The following is a 16,268-nucleotide window of genomic DNA, read 5'->3' as shown; positions in this document are numbered from 1 at the left end:
AATCATGGTAGTTGTGGGACAACATGTACCACCAAGAATTTTATGCGAGCTATTCTGATTAATATATCTACCATAATAAAAAATATTAATATCTATTACATTAAAATATAAAATATGTTTGATTAATTTTACTAAAATATATCTGGAAAATTTAAATAATTTTTCAAAATTTACCAATCTGCTTGGTAATTTTTATCACGTTGTTTGTAAAAATGTCTTTTGTATCTCTCGCTCTGCATTTCTTTTATTTTCCAAGCCGCGTGAGTCGCTTGTAAACTATTATAAACGTTATAAAATGATTTCAAATTTCAACCTCACGACAGAAATTATTCAGCTAAAAATTGTTCAACAATCGTAGATATATTATTCGCGCGACATAAAAATATCGTTGCGATCGGGATCGCGGAAAGCAAATCTTATCGTTTGAGGTCACCGAGAGTCAATAAATTCCGACAGTCTCGTCAATAAATTCCGAAAAACCAACGCTGAGAAAGTTGAAACCGTCGTCTCGATTTTCTCACGCGAATCTCGGAGGCAAGTCATAACAGTTAGCGCGAGTAGTCATCGCGGGATTGTCAATCGTCGGCGCCGAGCCAGTTGTCAGCAAAGTGAAAGGAATGCCGTAGACTACCGCGGCAGAAACACACAAATCGCATCCAGGTCGAAGATGTGATCCGGATCGATTTCACGTCCCGGGATTGACGCTCTATGAGAGATATCGCCGGAAAAGCACCCGCGGCGCGGAATTTCCCGCGTATATAACGTATAGGCGATACGTACAATCGCGTGCTGCAACTTTGATACTCCGTAATAAGTATATTCGATCGATATCTCAGCGCGGCTTCTTATCGAAATAACACCGGGTTCATCGCCGTCCGCCGTCCAATAAATCCGTCGACTCGTAAATAAGTAAAAAAATGTATCGATTAAAAAGAAAATATGCCGCATTGCGAGATCCGCACCTGCTTTTTAAAAAAGCGGTCGCGTTGTTCTTTATTCATCACTAACCGTAAAATACATTATACAAGAAATATAATTTTCACAAATACAGCTCTTTAAAAATAGTAATGTTATCGATAGAACGAGAGAGAGAGAGAGAGAGAGAGAGAAATTTTAATATGGTAGATTAAATGTATCTCACGTTCAAAATGCATACGAGGCGATAAACACGTCCGTCGATTAAGAAGAACGTTATCTCGAAACTGCGAAAACTTATTAAAACAACACGAATACGCATCCTATATCCTGTGCGTATCATCATATCGTTTGATATACAAAACGCAGCTAAAAACGGCCGAATGGACGACGCTAATCGACAGGAGCTGCAACCGCATTTCTGGGCGGTTTTAGCTGTACTATCGCTTTTTCCTGTACTACATTTTATCAGCGGCGCCGATTCACGCATAACTTTATAAGTACTCATAGACGCGTGCCTGTTAATCCTGCCTGTTAATCCTGCTACGAAATGGATCGCTACGCGATGGAAGGAAAGATGGGAAAGAGAGAAACGGAAGGCTCTCTCTTCCGGGCGGAGGACGGCCGTCGCGCAAAGAATAATCTCCATGCAAAAGTCACGCAAGTCTTCGCAGGTTTCGCGACTCGGCGTGTCGCCGTGTTGCCGCGTCGCGCAACGTAACAATGTTCGCCGACGTCGGCATTTACTTACCTCGAACGGCGATCGGACGGGCGGGCACGGATGAGCGTTGTCGCTGGTCGTCCGCGGTCGTCGGAGCGATGCACTTCTCTCTTCCACTAGCTCAGAGGCGAACGTGTCGCGGGGACGCGGCCTGGCCGACGAGGGGGTCGCGCGCCAGCGTCAGCTCCATCATCCGCGGTGGCACATCGCCGCCAGCACGGGGCCACGGGACGCTAATCGATAAGTGACTCCGAGGTCGACGCCGAGGAGCGCCGTGTGCGTGATGTTTCGCGAGAGCGCGAGATGTCCGGAGTGCGGGATACGCCGCGTGGAGATCGGAGATCGGAGTACTTCCGAGAAAGAGAAAGAGAGCTAGAAAGGGGAGATATATATGTGTGCGATATATAATATATATATATATATATATGTATGTACGGACGCGTAAACGCGGCGTTCGCGCGTATGCGACTCGTATGTGCGCGCTCGCGTGCGTTCCGCACGCGTTTTCTCGCGGCTTCGAGATTCGAAATACTGCGGGCGCGAGTCACTGCGAGTGGCAGAGCGGTGCCGGCGCGGGTGCGCGTTCCGCCATATTGTCGCAATCGCGCGTTTTAAAGGGGACCGGACTCGGAGCCACGGAATCGCATACAGAGGGCCGAACGAGACCGATCCACCGACTCCACCGACCGACCGATCGACTGTCCGTTCGTCCGTCCTCGGCTCGGTCGCTCCTTTATCGACGCCACTGAAAGTTTCAGTCTGAAACTCGCCGCCGACGGAGCGCTCGGCCGTCTCGCGTTCGATTTTTTTTTCTCTTTTTTTCCTTTCTCTCGAAGCGCGCCGCGCGCCTTCACCTCACCCGCTCTCGTCGGCGACTCTCATCTCGGCAATATATATCTCGTTTCGCATGATTCTGAAGAAATTTTCCTATTAATATATAATTCGTTAATGTATTGTTAAATATTATATAAACACTATATTTATTATACACACGTGTGATTTTCTCCGACGCGTTTAATATCCATCGCTTTGACGCTCTTTGATTCGATATGGATTTAAAACAGAGTGCAATTCTTGAACAGGTTTAAATCCTGCGGCACGAACTATATACGAGTTTGAAAACGTTCCACGAGAAATGATTCTGCGGTTGCGGTATTATTTCATTTGTCGAAAAATAAATTTTTCGAGCGTGCTGATTGGCTAGTCTGGAGACTCGAAAACTTTTCTCCTTACTCTCTTCATCGAGCCAATCAGTAAGTCTGAAGAATGCATTGTAAAATAAAATATTATAGCCTTGCTCTAAACATTTATACTCTAATATATCCATTTCTACCAATAAAGATTTATTTTAATCTCGGTTTAACTTACTTTTTATTCTTTTCTAATTCTTAAAACTAGGAAAAGATATATGCAGAATAAGATTTATGGAAATAAGTTAAATTAATTATATTAAAATTAACCTGCATTGGTAGAAATGGGCGATTTCTACCAGTAGAAACAGAGACTCGAATCAAACGTTATCTTGTTTGACTTCAATCGAATGTTTTATTAGAATAGCTTTTATTGGTTAATTCTTCAATGGGCGTGTATGGAATGTATTTTACATCCTACAACAGCTTGTAAAAAATTAATGTTTTGAACTCATTTCGATATAGAACCGATTATTATCGAAAAAAAACATTAAAATTAAAGTTTTAACCTGAAAAGAATTTTAATTGGTTTAATATTTTTACCATAAATAAAATGGGGTATAATTAATTTACACTCTACGCGCCCTTTTACGTTTCAAATTTTCACGTGACCACTGAAGGGTTAATAAAGTCAGCTACAACAGTGCTTATTGTCAACGTAGTATATTACAACGTATGATTTATAATATACTTTTATAGCATAATCAGTAATAAAAATTATAAATTTGAATTTCATAGCGCGCCACGAGATGAACAGCGATAGCCAATCAGGCTCTCGTTTTCCTGGTAATTTCACTCGGCTCGTATTTGAACGCTCGATCACCATCTTGCGTTACGTAGACCCGGGCCGCCGTAACAATTACAATGGCGCCGCCAGCGTTCTTTTGACGCGAGTTCTCGTGCCCTCGTGTCTTTTCCGTCTAGAGTTCCGAAATGGTAAGTTAATGAGTCGCGAAATCTGTCTACATCGCGTGTATACGACGTGAATCCGCTTGACGCGCGAAAGAAATCCGTGGTGCATGTTTTCGTGTGTCCGATAATATATTTATGAAACGTTAAATGTGCTCCGGTGCCAGGAAAATCACGATGTTCTTAAGACGTGTTGTACCGCTTCGTTTCGTTTTCCCTCGACGATCTCTTGGTCTCTTCTAATTGGATTTACTGCATTATGATTTCATCGAAATTATTCTACAGCGATACGTAACAAATTTTATTTCTGCTCGAATTAACATTCCGACTTGCTTGAGTAGAATTGAAATTAAATATTGAGACTAACCTAAATTCGGGCCTAACCTAAATTCCGCGGCAAACATCACACGTTATTTTTCATCCTAATCACATAGATTTACATTAGTACAAAAAATGTAAGGTTTTAGTGAGATTGTTTTTTATATTTGCTTTTTGTATGTTTATAGCAGATTGAAGTATTTATTGTCTTTCATTTTTGTGTTATAAAATGTTTGATAGAAATGGGAAATGGGCCTTCATCGAAGCTGTGGTACTTACATTGTCAAGTATCACAGTCAAAAAATGGCCAATAGTATAACAAGTTCTTCGATTAAGGTCACAGATTGAATTGCATATTCCTTCTGTATCACCCAAGAAGTGCACAAAATTCTTTCTGCAAGAAATTAAGTCTAACAGTCGTTCTTATAACTCGTAACCGTATAGTTCTCGATTCAAAACGTCCATTGAATTTATGCTTGTATGAGAAAAATGTTTACATTGGATCGACATACATATGAATTTTGCAGTTTTAATTTCAAAATATCAAATATCTTCGTGTTTATTTTATCTACTGTTTGACTTTTAAACTTTATCATTAATTTGTGATTATTAAATTTTTACATAGAGAAAGAAGATTTATTTAATTATTTTTATCACTAATTTGATTTTAATTTCGAATATTTTAATATTGCATCATAAAATTTTTTTTTTTTCTAGGCTCGTGGTCCAAAAAAGCATCTCAAGCGTCTTAACGCACCAAAAGCATGGATGTTGGACAAACTCGGGGGTGTGTACGCCCCCCGACCATCCACTGGTCCACACAAACTCAGGGAATCGCTCCCTTTGGTTATCTTCCTCCGTAACAGGTTGAAGTACGCCTTGACTAATTGTGAAGTTACTAAGATCGTGATGCAGCGCTTGATCAAGGTCGATGGAAAGACTCGCACTGACCCTAATTATCCTGCCGGTTTCATGGGTGAGTGCCTTTGCTATCTTATATCTATTATAATACGTCTTTCACTTTTGTGTTATAAAATGTTTGATAGAATTGGGCCATTATCGAAGCTATGGTATTTATATTGTTAGTATTATAGTCAAAAAGTGGCCAATAGTAAAACACGTTCTTCAATTAAGGTCGCAGATTGAGTTGCATATTCCTTCTGTATCACCCAAGAAGTGCACAATAATATCTCGTAGTTCATGCACAGATACAAATACCGATAGACAGTATCGATTAATATCATTGTGATTGAATTGTTTTAGATGTTATTACAATTGAGAAAACTGGCGAATTTTTCCGCTTGATCTATGACGTCAAGGGACGTTTTACTACCCATCGTATTACTGCTGAGGAAGCCAAGGTAATTGTTTTTGATGTCGTATACTTTTTTTTTTTTTTTACTTAATACTATTATGTATCTATATAATGTGATATTATGTTTTGCAGTACAAATTGTGCAAGGTAAAGCGCGTCCAGACTGGCCCTAAAGGAATACCGTTCTTAGTTACGCACGACGGTAGAACAATTCGATATCCCGACCCTGTTATAAAAGTTAACGATACTATTCATCTGGATATTGCCACTAGCAAGATTTTGGATTCCATCAGATTTGATTCTGGTAATTATTTACTTGCAAAATTAGAAGAAAATACTGAAATATTGAAAAGAGGAAAATATTGAGCGTAATCTTCTCTGATTATCAGGCAATCTGTGCATGATTACCGGAGGAAGGAATTTGGGTCGTGTTGGTACCGTCGTGAGTCGTGAGCGCCATCCTGGGTCTTTTGACATCTGTCACATAAAGGATGCTCAAGGACACACCTTCGCCACGAGGTACTAAGGATGAAATTTGTTTTTAGTTGTAATTATTCCGTATTATTCTTTGTACATAAATTTATAAATTGTTTGCCTAGGTTGAACAATGTCTTCATCATCGGCAAAGGCACGAAGGCGTATGTGAGTCTACCAAGAGACAAGGGTGTGAAGCTGTCGATCGCCGAGGAACGCGACAAGAGATTAGCAGCGAAGGGAGTGAATTAATAAATGTACATTTTCGAGAAAACCTTCAATAAACCGAGATTATCTTGGTAACTCTTTGTTCATCCATTCGCTTGTAGATGAATTTCACTATAATAATTTATTGTCAAAAAAACAATAATACAGTGCCACAAAAATATCACCATTTCCCCATCTCTTTAAAATTGGGTTTATAAAATACATATAACGTAAGATATAATAAAATATAATATAACGTAAGATCAAACAAAAAAGAAGTGAAATGTGAGGCATATATATATACAGCGTGTCTATATAGAGTGGATCAAGAAAGTATTTGCACACCCAATTTTCTTACGATAACTTTATTCGAAGGAATAATACAAAAGTACGAACTGTGTCCATAAGTAATTTGTTACATACAGTATATAAGTTACTTATCTCGCAGTTCGGGTTATGTATTATTCCTTCGAATAAAGTTATTGTAAGAAAACTGGATGTGCAAATACTTTTTCGATCCACTGTGTATCATACATCATGATTGATTCACAGTCTAACATCAACTTGATATATTTGAAAGATTAAAGATAAAGTAAAAATTACATAACGAATTAACCGATAAAATATGTATAGAATTTGATTTTTATTTTGAAAGTTTACGCGGAATGACGCACGAATATGAAGAAACGACATTGGTTGCGTTCAAAGTACGGATAGAAGCGCGCGGCGCGCATGCCCGGCGGCCATGTTAGTCGCGGCTACGCCGGCTACTGGCGGAACATGGGTTCGGTGGTGTGAAGTCGCGGATGCGCGGATCGCGTGTGTGTGTGTGCGTTCTCTCGCGAATTTTAATCGTCAAAAATTGGCGGTGCGCGTTAATTCACGCCGGGACTGACGAACAAAGTTTACGGACTATCGTCACGTCGTATTCGTCCACGTTTGCGATCACGCCTTTTCACTGGGAATCCGGTGGCGAATTCTCGCCGCGAAGCGAAAGATCTATCGAAAATCGAGGGCCATATGAATGATCGCACGGTTCGCAGAAGCAATGTACACGGCCTGACCAAAGCAAATTCGATTTGTTACATTTGTTATGTGTTTAAATCATACATGCAGCTGTACATGTATGTATCTCACATTTAATGACATCACGCGCGGTTGATTATAACAATTAATTTGTATTTGTGATTGTAGATCGTCGCTTTTCTTTTCGAGAATTCGAGTTGTCGCAAGTGGAGCGAGAAGAATCAGCCGAAAGTTGGGAGTCGAAGGAGTGATTATACAGCTCGGCGAAACGGTGAGTAAATTATTATCTTTGATAAAAGGCCTGTAACGCATTTCTCTAAGCGCGTTTTATTTCGTGCTAAACGTGGACACTTATAATAATGTATATGGCATCTGTGAACAGCACGACATTCTACGAATTTAAAAAAAATACTAACAATTCTAATAGCCGTTTCCGCACAATAATGATTATTTTGTGTGTGAAAGAATGATGTGGCTATTTATGCAGATTCGAGAATAATGATTTTGTTACATAATGATAGTAGAATTATAAAATGTATTTAATCAAAATTGAAATTTAATTATTTAATATTTAAAATTTAAATAAGTATTATGACTAAAATCGAATAATTAAATACTATAGTGAGGTAAAAAATTTGTTACAATATTAACGTTAGCTGATAATAACAAATTCATAAAAATGCTAATAATTGCAATAATAGTTAGAGAAATTATAGAATATAGTTCGGTTATGGTATTGCAATTGTTATTGTACAAAATTAATACTACGGTATTGTAATAAAATAATTTTATTTGCGAGTTGAGCATGAGATGGCTACATTTAATGCTAAATGCAATTATCAATACGAATCTAATTGCTAAAATCTCGCAATTTAAAGATTATCTTTTTAATATACTGAATATAATTTACAATCGAAAATCGTTGGAATGAAAAGACGCACGTCTAGTATAATGTGCATCGAATATCGTACGAAATATTTCTTAAAGTAACACTATACGAACAAGCGTAAAGAGCAAATAAGTTTGAAGAAAAATCCAGACTTCTAGGTTTTTACTTTTCTGGCAGCCAAATTTCTGTATTTAATTCAAGCGCATTCTGTAAAAGAGCATTGCACTGCTCGTCCGTGAGCTTTTCGTTTCTCTGCTGCACTTCCTTTGCAGCTTTCAAGTACCTATTTGAAAGAAAAACTTGTTACAAGATTATATTACAAGACATGTATTTTCTGCACTTATACTTTTATAGTTTTGCATAGCCATTATTAAATACGTTAAATTTTTATTCCATACTTGAAGTTGTCCCAATATTTTATACTGAAAGTTTTTCTGATTCCAATTTTTTCTAAAAATTTGTTAACATAGCTTTACGCTAGCTCCTACGAAGCAGAATGATAGAAAACATCGATAGAAATACAAGATTACTTTTGTATAGAAAGGACCATGTTCTTGATTTCGTTCTCAACAGTTCTGGGCGACGGTCCCGTGTATTCCGTATTCTCGACGTGTTTCGTCCGAACGAACGGACAAATACGAATCCATCCGCCTTCCCTTATGCAGGAAGCCCTCCAGTCTCTGCCGTTGTCCCAAATCGGTGGTGAGGCATGATTCTCGATCGTATTTCCCTTATATCGACGTATGTATTTGTCCATTAACAGCGGGTTATAACGGGGCCACGTAGTCGGGCAAACTTCCGGTGTTGATTGTCTCAGCTGAAAGAAAATTACAATATATAAGCAGCATATGTTATTTTTCTTTTTTTGAATATACGCTTGCAAAATTGCATTAATTTTTCTTGATATTAGTACTAATTATGTGTTACTCAATCTATAATATTTCGAGATTAATGTCTTCTGTTTTTCTGTAATTGAAAATATTACTTTTGATATGTTATCGGTATTTTCGATTACAAAAGGCAGAAGCTTTCGCTCGCGATTACCGTAGCTCGGGTCTCTGAGGAAAGATTTAGAAAAGTTTCGGCTTCTCGCCCGAGTTTCGATCTCTTTTTCACGGAGCGGCCGAACTTGGAAGACACTTCGCCGTCCTCCTCGATGCGATCGAGGGAGGACCAGATTGTGAATAGAGAGAGCCCGGTGTTACATACTGGAAGACCCAATAAATCAAACAGATCATGCAACAGGGGCTTTTTCACTTCTGAATCGACTTCGCAGTCGTTACTCAAAGCCGGACTTAAGTTCACCTGTAATTTATGTAAATTTATTATATTTTTTTATTATTCTATTTAATTATTTTATTTTATTCTTTTGAATCATGCTCTATTTACCTCTAAGAGCCACGGCTTTAAATTCTCGTCAATTAGCACGTCGAAACCGAAAAATTCGAAGCAGTTCGAGGATCTAGGAATGCCTGCTGCTTGACTTAGAATCGTTAAAGTGACTAGACACGAGATTCTCTGCCAAAGAATCCAATCGAAGTATCCTGACTGTTCGAAAAATCTTCGCAATTGTCTAAATGTCCATTTGCATCCTATGTAAAAATAAAAAATTTAAATTTATCTTACTTTTAAATCTTTTTAATTTTTACGTCTAGTTACAGAACGAAATATTATATAGAATATATAATAAAGAAGGTAGTATATAGTATATTAATGTATCAAAATACCGGCACCGATGCGTTCTTTCTTTTCCGAGTAGCCTGGTCCTAATTTGTTCAGAGAAAAATTTGTGAGATGTCGAAAGGGATCATCCAATCGCTCCAAGGAAAATTTTTCGGTGGCGAAACGAGCTAGACCTTCCTTGTACATGTAAATCGTTAACGGGCGATACGACGGCACGCACACGTACAGGCGAAGATCGAATTTGTATCCGCCGATCAGCAAAGGGTTCTCGATATATCTTTGCACAACCGCGGCGTTATCGTACGATAGATCGCTTAATTTCTGGAAAAACACATATGTTATCTAATTTATGCGATATTTTTGTATTTTGCACTTTAAAGAGATGCCTCACGCGAAATAGAAAGATTCCTCTCCCTTGACTTTGGCCGACCGGCTTGCAAATCCAAACTTTGTCATCCTTCTCGCAACGGCTACACTCTTCGGCCAATTTTGTATATTCGGAAGGCAAGTTGTATCCTACGGGACTGATACGATAAATGAATATACCTCCATCGATAAAAAATAATCCTACATTTAATTGTACAATTTATTATTATATCTTAAATTGGATAAAAAATAATTTTTAAACAAAAATTTAATTTAACTTTAATACACATTTTAATTAACTAAATATTTGAAACAATTTAATAAATGAGGATAATGTGTTTTACGAGAAAAACTTTTGCATTAATGCAGACAAGTGCAATTAAGGATGTATGGGTGACATCTCAAAGCATTACCAAAAATCTAAAAATTTCCTAGATTGTTCTATTATTACGTCTAAGTATCTGTGTAAAATTTCAGCACAATTCTCTTACTGGTTTAAAAGTTATTGCAATTAAGGATGTATTGGAGGTATTTCAAATATATTCAGAAAGTGCTGTAAATTGTTTCTAAATTAAATTAAAAATACTCTGTAAAATTTTGAAGTTATTTAAAAGTTATTTAAGTTTAAAGTTGTTAAAATTAACATTATCCCTTATAGAAAATCGACATTTTTGCTGTAAATATAAATAAAATATAAATAAACCATTAAGATATTTCTTAAACTTTTTTTATATGTAAAACATACATCATTGATATTGTATTTTAAGTTTCAAAATTTTTTGCAACAAAACAATTGTTTTAATTGTTTAAACAATACTAATTATTTAAATAACAAAAAATCATACTCAAACTGTTAACGGTAATCCCTTCTAACATATAAAAAATTTTGAGTTGTTTGACATACATGCAAAGTCTTCTTTTATTGAAAGTTTAACTTTTAGCAAGGACTGTACGACCTATACATCCTTAAAAGTTTATGTACCTGAAGTCATATATCGAACCGTGGATTTTTTTCATGCGCTTCAAGTGTCGGATAAGCTTATCCTTTCGGCAGATGGAATTTCCCTTTGGTATCCGATTGACAAACTGTTCGAAAAATAATCCGAGTTAAATAATTTCCTGAATTGAGCTAACAGGTAATTAGAGAAAAATTAAAATAAATATATATATAGTTACTTCGACATTAGATTCAAATAAATAATTAATTAAGAAGTTATTTAATTAAAACGAAATTAAAATCGGTCTCTTTAGGAGATAAAATTGGCGAGCACTAACGAATTGAAAAATAAAAATTTATTTATTATAATATAAAATAACAAGCAAATTTGAAGAAAACGTTATCTTTGCTTTTTCTTTGTTTGTTATTTACGTTCCGGATAGAGAAACTCAAAAAATTTGATAGGTTGCTCGAATAAGTTCAAAATGCTTCTAGATATTGCGTTATTACCTGCCAGGGGAATAACGGCCTGTAATGCGACATGGGGAAACCGCCGGACCGCCACCATAAATTCCATCGATCTTTGAATACATTATTTTCGCCGGCGTACTCCCGCCATCCCCGTTCCGTGCAAACCTACAGAAGAAAACATCCGCGATAGGGAAAGGGTGGTTGATATTTACCTCGACATTTATTCCAAAGGCTCGGTACTATTTATAACCCGTCTCAAATGTCGATACGAAATGTGAATGCTCGAGCATTATTCCCCGTCAGACAGCAACGAAAAAGGCAACGAATTTTTTCTGCGTTATTCATCGCAACAGCATAAAATGCTATAAACATCACGACGAAACGCAATCATTATTCTCGCAAAGGTGATGTGAGCACAACTTCGAAAATTTGGCATCGATCGATATCACTTATCATACTACGTTAATTTACATTCTCGTATCTCATTGATAGATTTATAGATATAATAATTTAAAATGGAATCGCGTAATTTTAAAGTAAGCCGCTCACGAATACATTGAATGAAAATAATAGTTTTATCGATGCATTCGAGATTCCAGTGGATATAAATATTTTTTACAAATAAAATTCGTGGAGAGCACTCGACTTATTTCAGTATATCTTACTAAATATGCATTTTAGTATCTTGCTTATACCAGGGGTTACAACCGAAATACCATAATCGATATCTATTTACTCCACGCGCTGTGCACGGACGTGTTGCATCGATCTCTCCAATTGGCCAAATTGATAGACCGGAACCACTTTCAGTTCGGCAACCGAAAGTGCATTCCTTAATTCCAGCTACCTACGCATTCCGAAGTTTCGAAACTTTCGAGAGTGAGCGCACGAAAATAGCGACGACCGCCCTTGATTTATTGTCGTGTTATTAGAACATTAGGAATGACTGCTCGTTGTATCAAAAACGAGCCAAGGCCTCTGATTACAATTAAATCGGCGTGCATGACACACACATCGCTTTATAATTTAAGAGTTTATTTTCGGATCGTCTTAAATTCATATTTTTCAAACCAAGAACTTATACGCTTATAAAGTTAAAGGATTATAAGCTTATCATAATTTTTTACTCTAAAGTGGTTTAGAAATTATTTCTAATTATACGAATACAAATAATTGAGAAAAGATTTACGAAACACTTGAGCAACTCGAGAATGATTATATTTGTCTTTGTATTTTAAACTTCAGATATATTTGTTTATTATAATTTAATCGTTGTCTTTTTGTTTTCGAATTAGAAACAAAGATAATTCTTAAACACTTATGCAGATTTTTCTACATCATGCAAAGTATTCTGAAACTTTATGTATAGTATTCGACACTGTCATTATTTAATTTTGATTAATCCCATGTTGTGTGAGATACGATTGAGCTACTTTCATAACTTCGGAGTAGCTTATTTTAGATACATTTATGCAAAACCACTGAATAATTCGAAAATTACACGCCCACCGTTATTATTGGCAAGCTTCTATTTTTTAAGTCTTTCTCTCACGGATAACCCAATTTTTTTGTTTCTATTTTATTCGACTGTTGCAGTTAACGATCAAAAGTAAACAAGTAATTGATTTAATAAATGAAGATGGGTATATGAAACTGGATGAAAAAGATTTTATTAGGACAATTATTGAACATTTATTAGGACAACACACGCGAATTATTGAATGGGTAGCTACTCGAAATTAAAGTAAACGCGAGGACTAATTATACGCCAGCGAATCCACTTTACAGAAAATTATTTCCACTGACATGGAATTTAGATTATAAACTCATTATTAATTACAAAGCATGTTAATTTTTTGGCGTTGGCGTTACCATATAGATCTATTTATAATGCTTTTATCATATATTTAAAAAGAAATATTATTATCATTATCAACTGAAAAGAAAAATATATCTTTTCCAAATTTTACGCGTGCACGCGCGATTTCTTTAATTCAATAATAATTTAATGTTTACACAGGATGTACTTCGAGCTTTGATATAAATTTTAGACAAAAAGATTTATTTTTTAAATTAAATATAAAATATTGAGGAAATAACTGTCATATCATAAGCGATTGAAAAAAAAATGTTTAATTGCATTAAATAGTATTAATTAGCAAAATTATATTATTTATATAAATTCAACTTTTTCTTCTCAATAATTTCCAATTTAATATTAAAAATCAATGTCAGTTTACAATAGTATGTTTATATAATAATCGTCTCTCTTACAAAATTTTATTCAAATTATTATTTCAAAAAGGATATATGTTCCAAATGAAAGAATCTACCATTAAAAATCAATTGCAAGACAGCCTATACTTATTGTTAGTACTCAGGCTTGTTAATCATTTTTTATAATAAGAGGTACAACAGAAGTACACTAATAACTGTAGGGTATGAAACAGCGCGGAAGTCACAAATCTCGCGCTGGAAATTTTCGCCAAGTCCAACTTGTTAGTCCTCTGTTTTTTACTTTCGTTTTTTACCATTGCATGTCGCACTTACCTAATCGTCGCGTCTAAAAACGGCAAGTGCACGCAGAGGCGCGTTGCAGGTATGCATGTATGTATCGCGTACCTTGAAAAGTATTTGGTTCAAGGGCGCTAAGTCTAAGTTTGTAATTGTACCTGTACGAACAAATTCCAACGGGCATAAAAACCGAGCTAGAGGGGGACCTATCTACGACGCGTCCACCGGGTGTATAACGTTTTCCGTCGAAGCCGACGACCTTTCGCGTCGAATCGTATCGATTATCCGCGATGCATCGCGCGGCAACGCGTGCGGCCGTTTCGGCACTCTCGTACGTCAATGAATGACATGAAATTTACGATTGGAAATTACTATTAGTCTATGATTTCGGATGTGCTTTATCGAGAACTTCATCGACGATCGTTAGTCTCTGGGATTATGGAAAGTGCAATTTCATCCGAATTAACTATACCTGTACAAGCAGATGCGGTCCGGTACCATTGTCATTTAGTCTGAACACAAAAGGCCCTTCCATGCATTTTATTGCCATGCCGAAGCATCATACTCTTTTTGATATTTAAGAGATATAGCGAATCTCTGGTTTAGTTACGTCGATATTGCATTATATTCCAGAAGCGCATTACGGCATGTCATCTAAAAGAAAAGGGATTAAATTAATCAAATATATCTTTGTGTTAACAAACGCATCAATAAGTTATTTAATTACACTAATTTTGTATTGTCTCGAAATGGCACTATCAACTCTTTTGCACACAAAATTGTTGCTTTCTCTAAAAAAAATAGAAGAATTTAATTACATATTTTCTTCACTGCAGAGCATGAATTAAAAAAATGCAAGTATCGGTGAAATTGGGTAATAACTTCTCTTTCATCGAGGAGAATTTAATAAATACAATCTCGTACTTTTTAATAAATAACGCAAAGTAAATAAATGTCATTATTTTCTCAATAAAAATTAAAATCTGTAATAAAAATAGTAATAAATGTGTGGATTATTTTTTTTTATTTGAAAATAACAGACAGGTTAAAAAATCAAGCGTAGAATAATTTATCGACATTAATCACAAATTAATGGCAAAAACGCGTATTAATACATTAGCAAGACCTGTGTATGTCGTGTGGTATTACCAAGTATTCTTCAATGTCAAGGATATGTTGAAATATAAAGTGCATATAGATCGCGGACGACGCCACGTGTGTCGTGTCTATAGCTTCGACTCTCATAATCAGTACAAGCAAAATAGAAAGCAATATACAGGAAGAACTTTACCTTTGCAGATGATATACATTTTGTCAATAATCTTAATCCTCATCACATACAGAAAGTTATCTGGAAAAATGAATATATTATATATTACATTATTTACAAAATAGGAATCAGTCATTTCACATGATAAATATACTCGAGATCACAATTTGTTACATATCTAAACGTTAATATAATTGTATATAAGATATATATAATATCGTAGTAAAAATCATACTTTATGATTAATACCGCTATTTTCTACGAATTGTGTAATTCTATTTGTTAATACTTATGAGAGACTTACACAGTAATTAACGGAAATGAATTCGCTGCCAATTCTGCTACCATTTCGACTCGATGAATCGAGAATCGCCCGTGATTTCGATACATCGAAGCCTTTTTCTTCGCGAAGTTCCTTGCTGAGATAGCTAGTGCAGAGTTGTAGACAAGGCGGGATCTCGGTCCTCACTGGTGCGCGGCCACGTTCCGGTCTACGCAATCGCTTTCGGTTGCTTCGCAGGTGCGCAGGCTACTGCTGTGAGTCGCTTGCAGCTTTTATGCGCTTTCCACCGCGATTGCCGCAAGGGACGGCAAGGACGTCGGATGAGAATGCCGGTAGTAAGATAGTAGGCGGTCAGAAGCAGCTCGTTATGGAAGGATTGGAGAGAATTTAGATAATTCGAATTTATGGAAGGTTATTAGAAGCACGCGACGCGCACTGTCGTTCCTTTCCGTCAAGCCATAGGGATGGTTGCACGTGGCAACTAATAAAATTCTAGACTTTGAACTGAAAAATATCGTACATTAATATCGTAATATTTACGTAATTATATTGAATATTTTCTTACAGTCAACAAAACTATTCAACTTTTGTTTCTTGATTCTGAAATTTAATAAAGCACAAATATATCTAATGATAGTGTTAATTAATATTAATAAAATATTATTATAGAATGATATAATAGAATTACAATTTTAAAAAGTAATATTTTCAGATTTTTAGAAATTTCAGAAATATTGTTGACTTTTCCAGATTAGATGTTATATAAAATTTTAATAATTG

General features: G+C 36.1%; 3 protein-coding genes and 1 non-coding gene across 4 annotated transcripts in view; 2 read left to right on the top strand and 2 right to left on the bottom strand.

Moving 5' to 3' along the window:
• The window catches only part of LOC139776684 (protein FAM13B), a 54,489-nt gene extending 52,173 nt beyond the window's left edge, over window positions 1-2,316 (bottom strand). The window contains exon 1 of the mRNA XM_071713550.1: window positions 1,667-2,316. The gene's annotated coding sequence lies outside the window, so the exon portion shown is untranslated. The remainder of the gene's footprint in view (window positions 1-1,666) is intronic.
• Window positions 2,317-3,615: 1,299 nt separating this feature from the next.
• Rps4 (ribosomal protein S4) lies at window positions 3,616-6,145 on the top strand. The gene is made up of 6 exons (XM_071713570.1): window positions 3,616-3,762; window positions 4,771-5,029; window positions 5,317-5,414; window positions 5,501-5,672; window positions 5,758-5,887; window positions 5,968-6,145. The coding sequence occupies exons 1-6, from the start codon at window positions 3,760-3,762 to the stop codon at window positions 6,092-6,094; spliced, it is 789 nt and encodes a 262-aa protein (XP_071569671.1). The 5' UTR covers window positions 3,616-3,759; the 3' UTR covers window positions 6,095-6,145.
• On the top strand, window positions 5,102-5,239 carry LOC139776722 (small nucleolar RNA SNORA16B/SNORA16A family). The gene has a single exon (XR_011719158.1). It is a non-coding gene; the product is annotated as a small nucleolar RNA SNORA16B/SNORA16A family (small nucleolar RNA).
• Window positions 6,146-7,847: 1,702 nt separating the features above from the next.
• LOC139776688 (probable tubulin polyglutamylase TTLL2) lies at window positions 7,848-15,651 on the bottom strand. The gene is made up of 11 exons (XM_071713558.1): window positions 15,510-15,651; window positions 15,227-15,286; window positions 14,408-14,589; window positions 11,461-11,586; window positions 10,996-11,099; window positions 10,039-10,171; window positions 9,692-9,968; window positions 9,354-9,556; window positions 9,009-9,269; window positions 8,495-8,781; window positions 7,848-8,247 (listed from the first exon to the last, which is right to left on the bottom strand). The coding sequence occupies exons 3-11, from the start codon at window positions 14,483-14,485 to the stop codon at window positions 8,127-8,129; spliced, it is 1,590 nt and encodes a 529-aa protein (XP_071569659.1). The 5' UTR covers window positions 14,486-14,589; window positions 15,227-15,286; window positions 15,510-15,651; the 3' UTR covers window positions 7,848-8,126.
• Between the last annotated feature and the right edge of the window lie 617 nt (window positions 15,652-16,268).

The sequence above is a fragment of the Temnothorax nylanderi genome, unplaced genomic scaffold, assembly GCF_030848795.1.
Source record: "Temnothorax nylanderi isolate EJ_2023f unplaced genomic scaffold, tnyl_v1.0 TNYL_tig0125_pilon, whole genome shotgun sequence".
NCBI lineage: Eukaryota > Metazoa > Arthropoda > Insecta > Hymenoptera > Formicidae > Temnothorax > Temnothorax nylanderi.
This window is presented reverse-complemented; position numbering and strand designations above follow the sequence as displayed.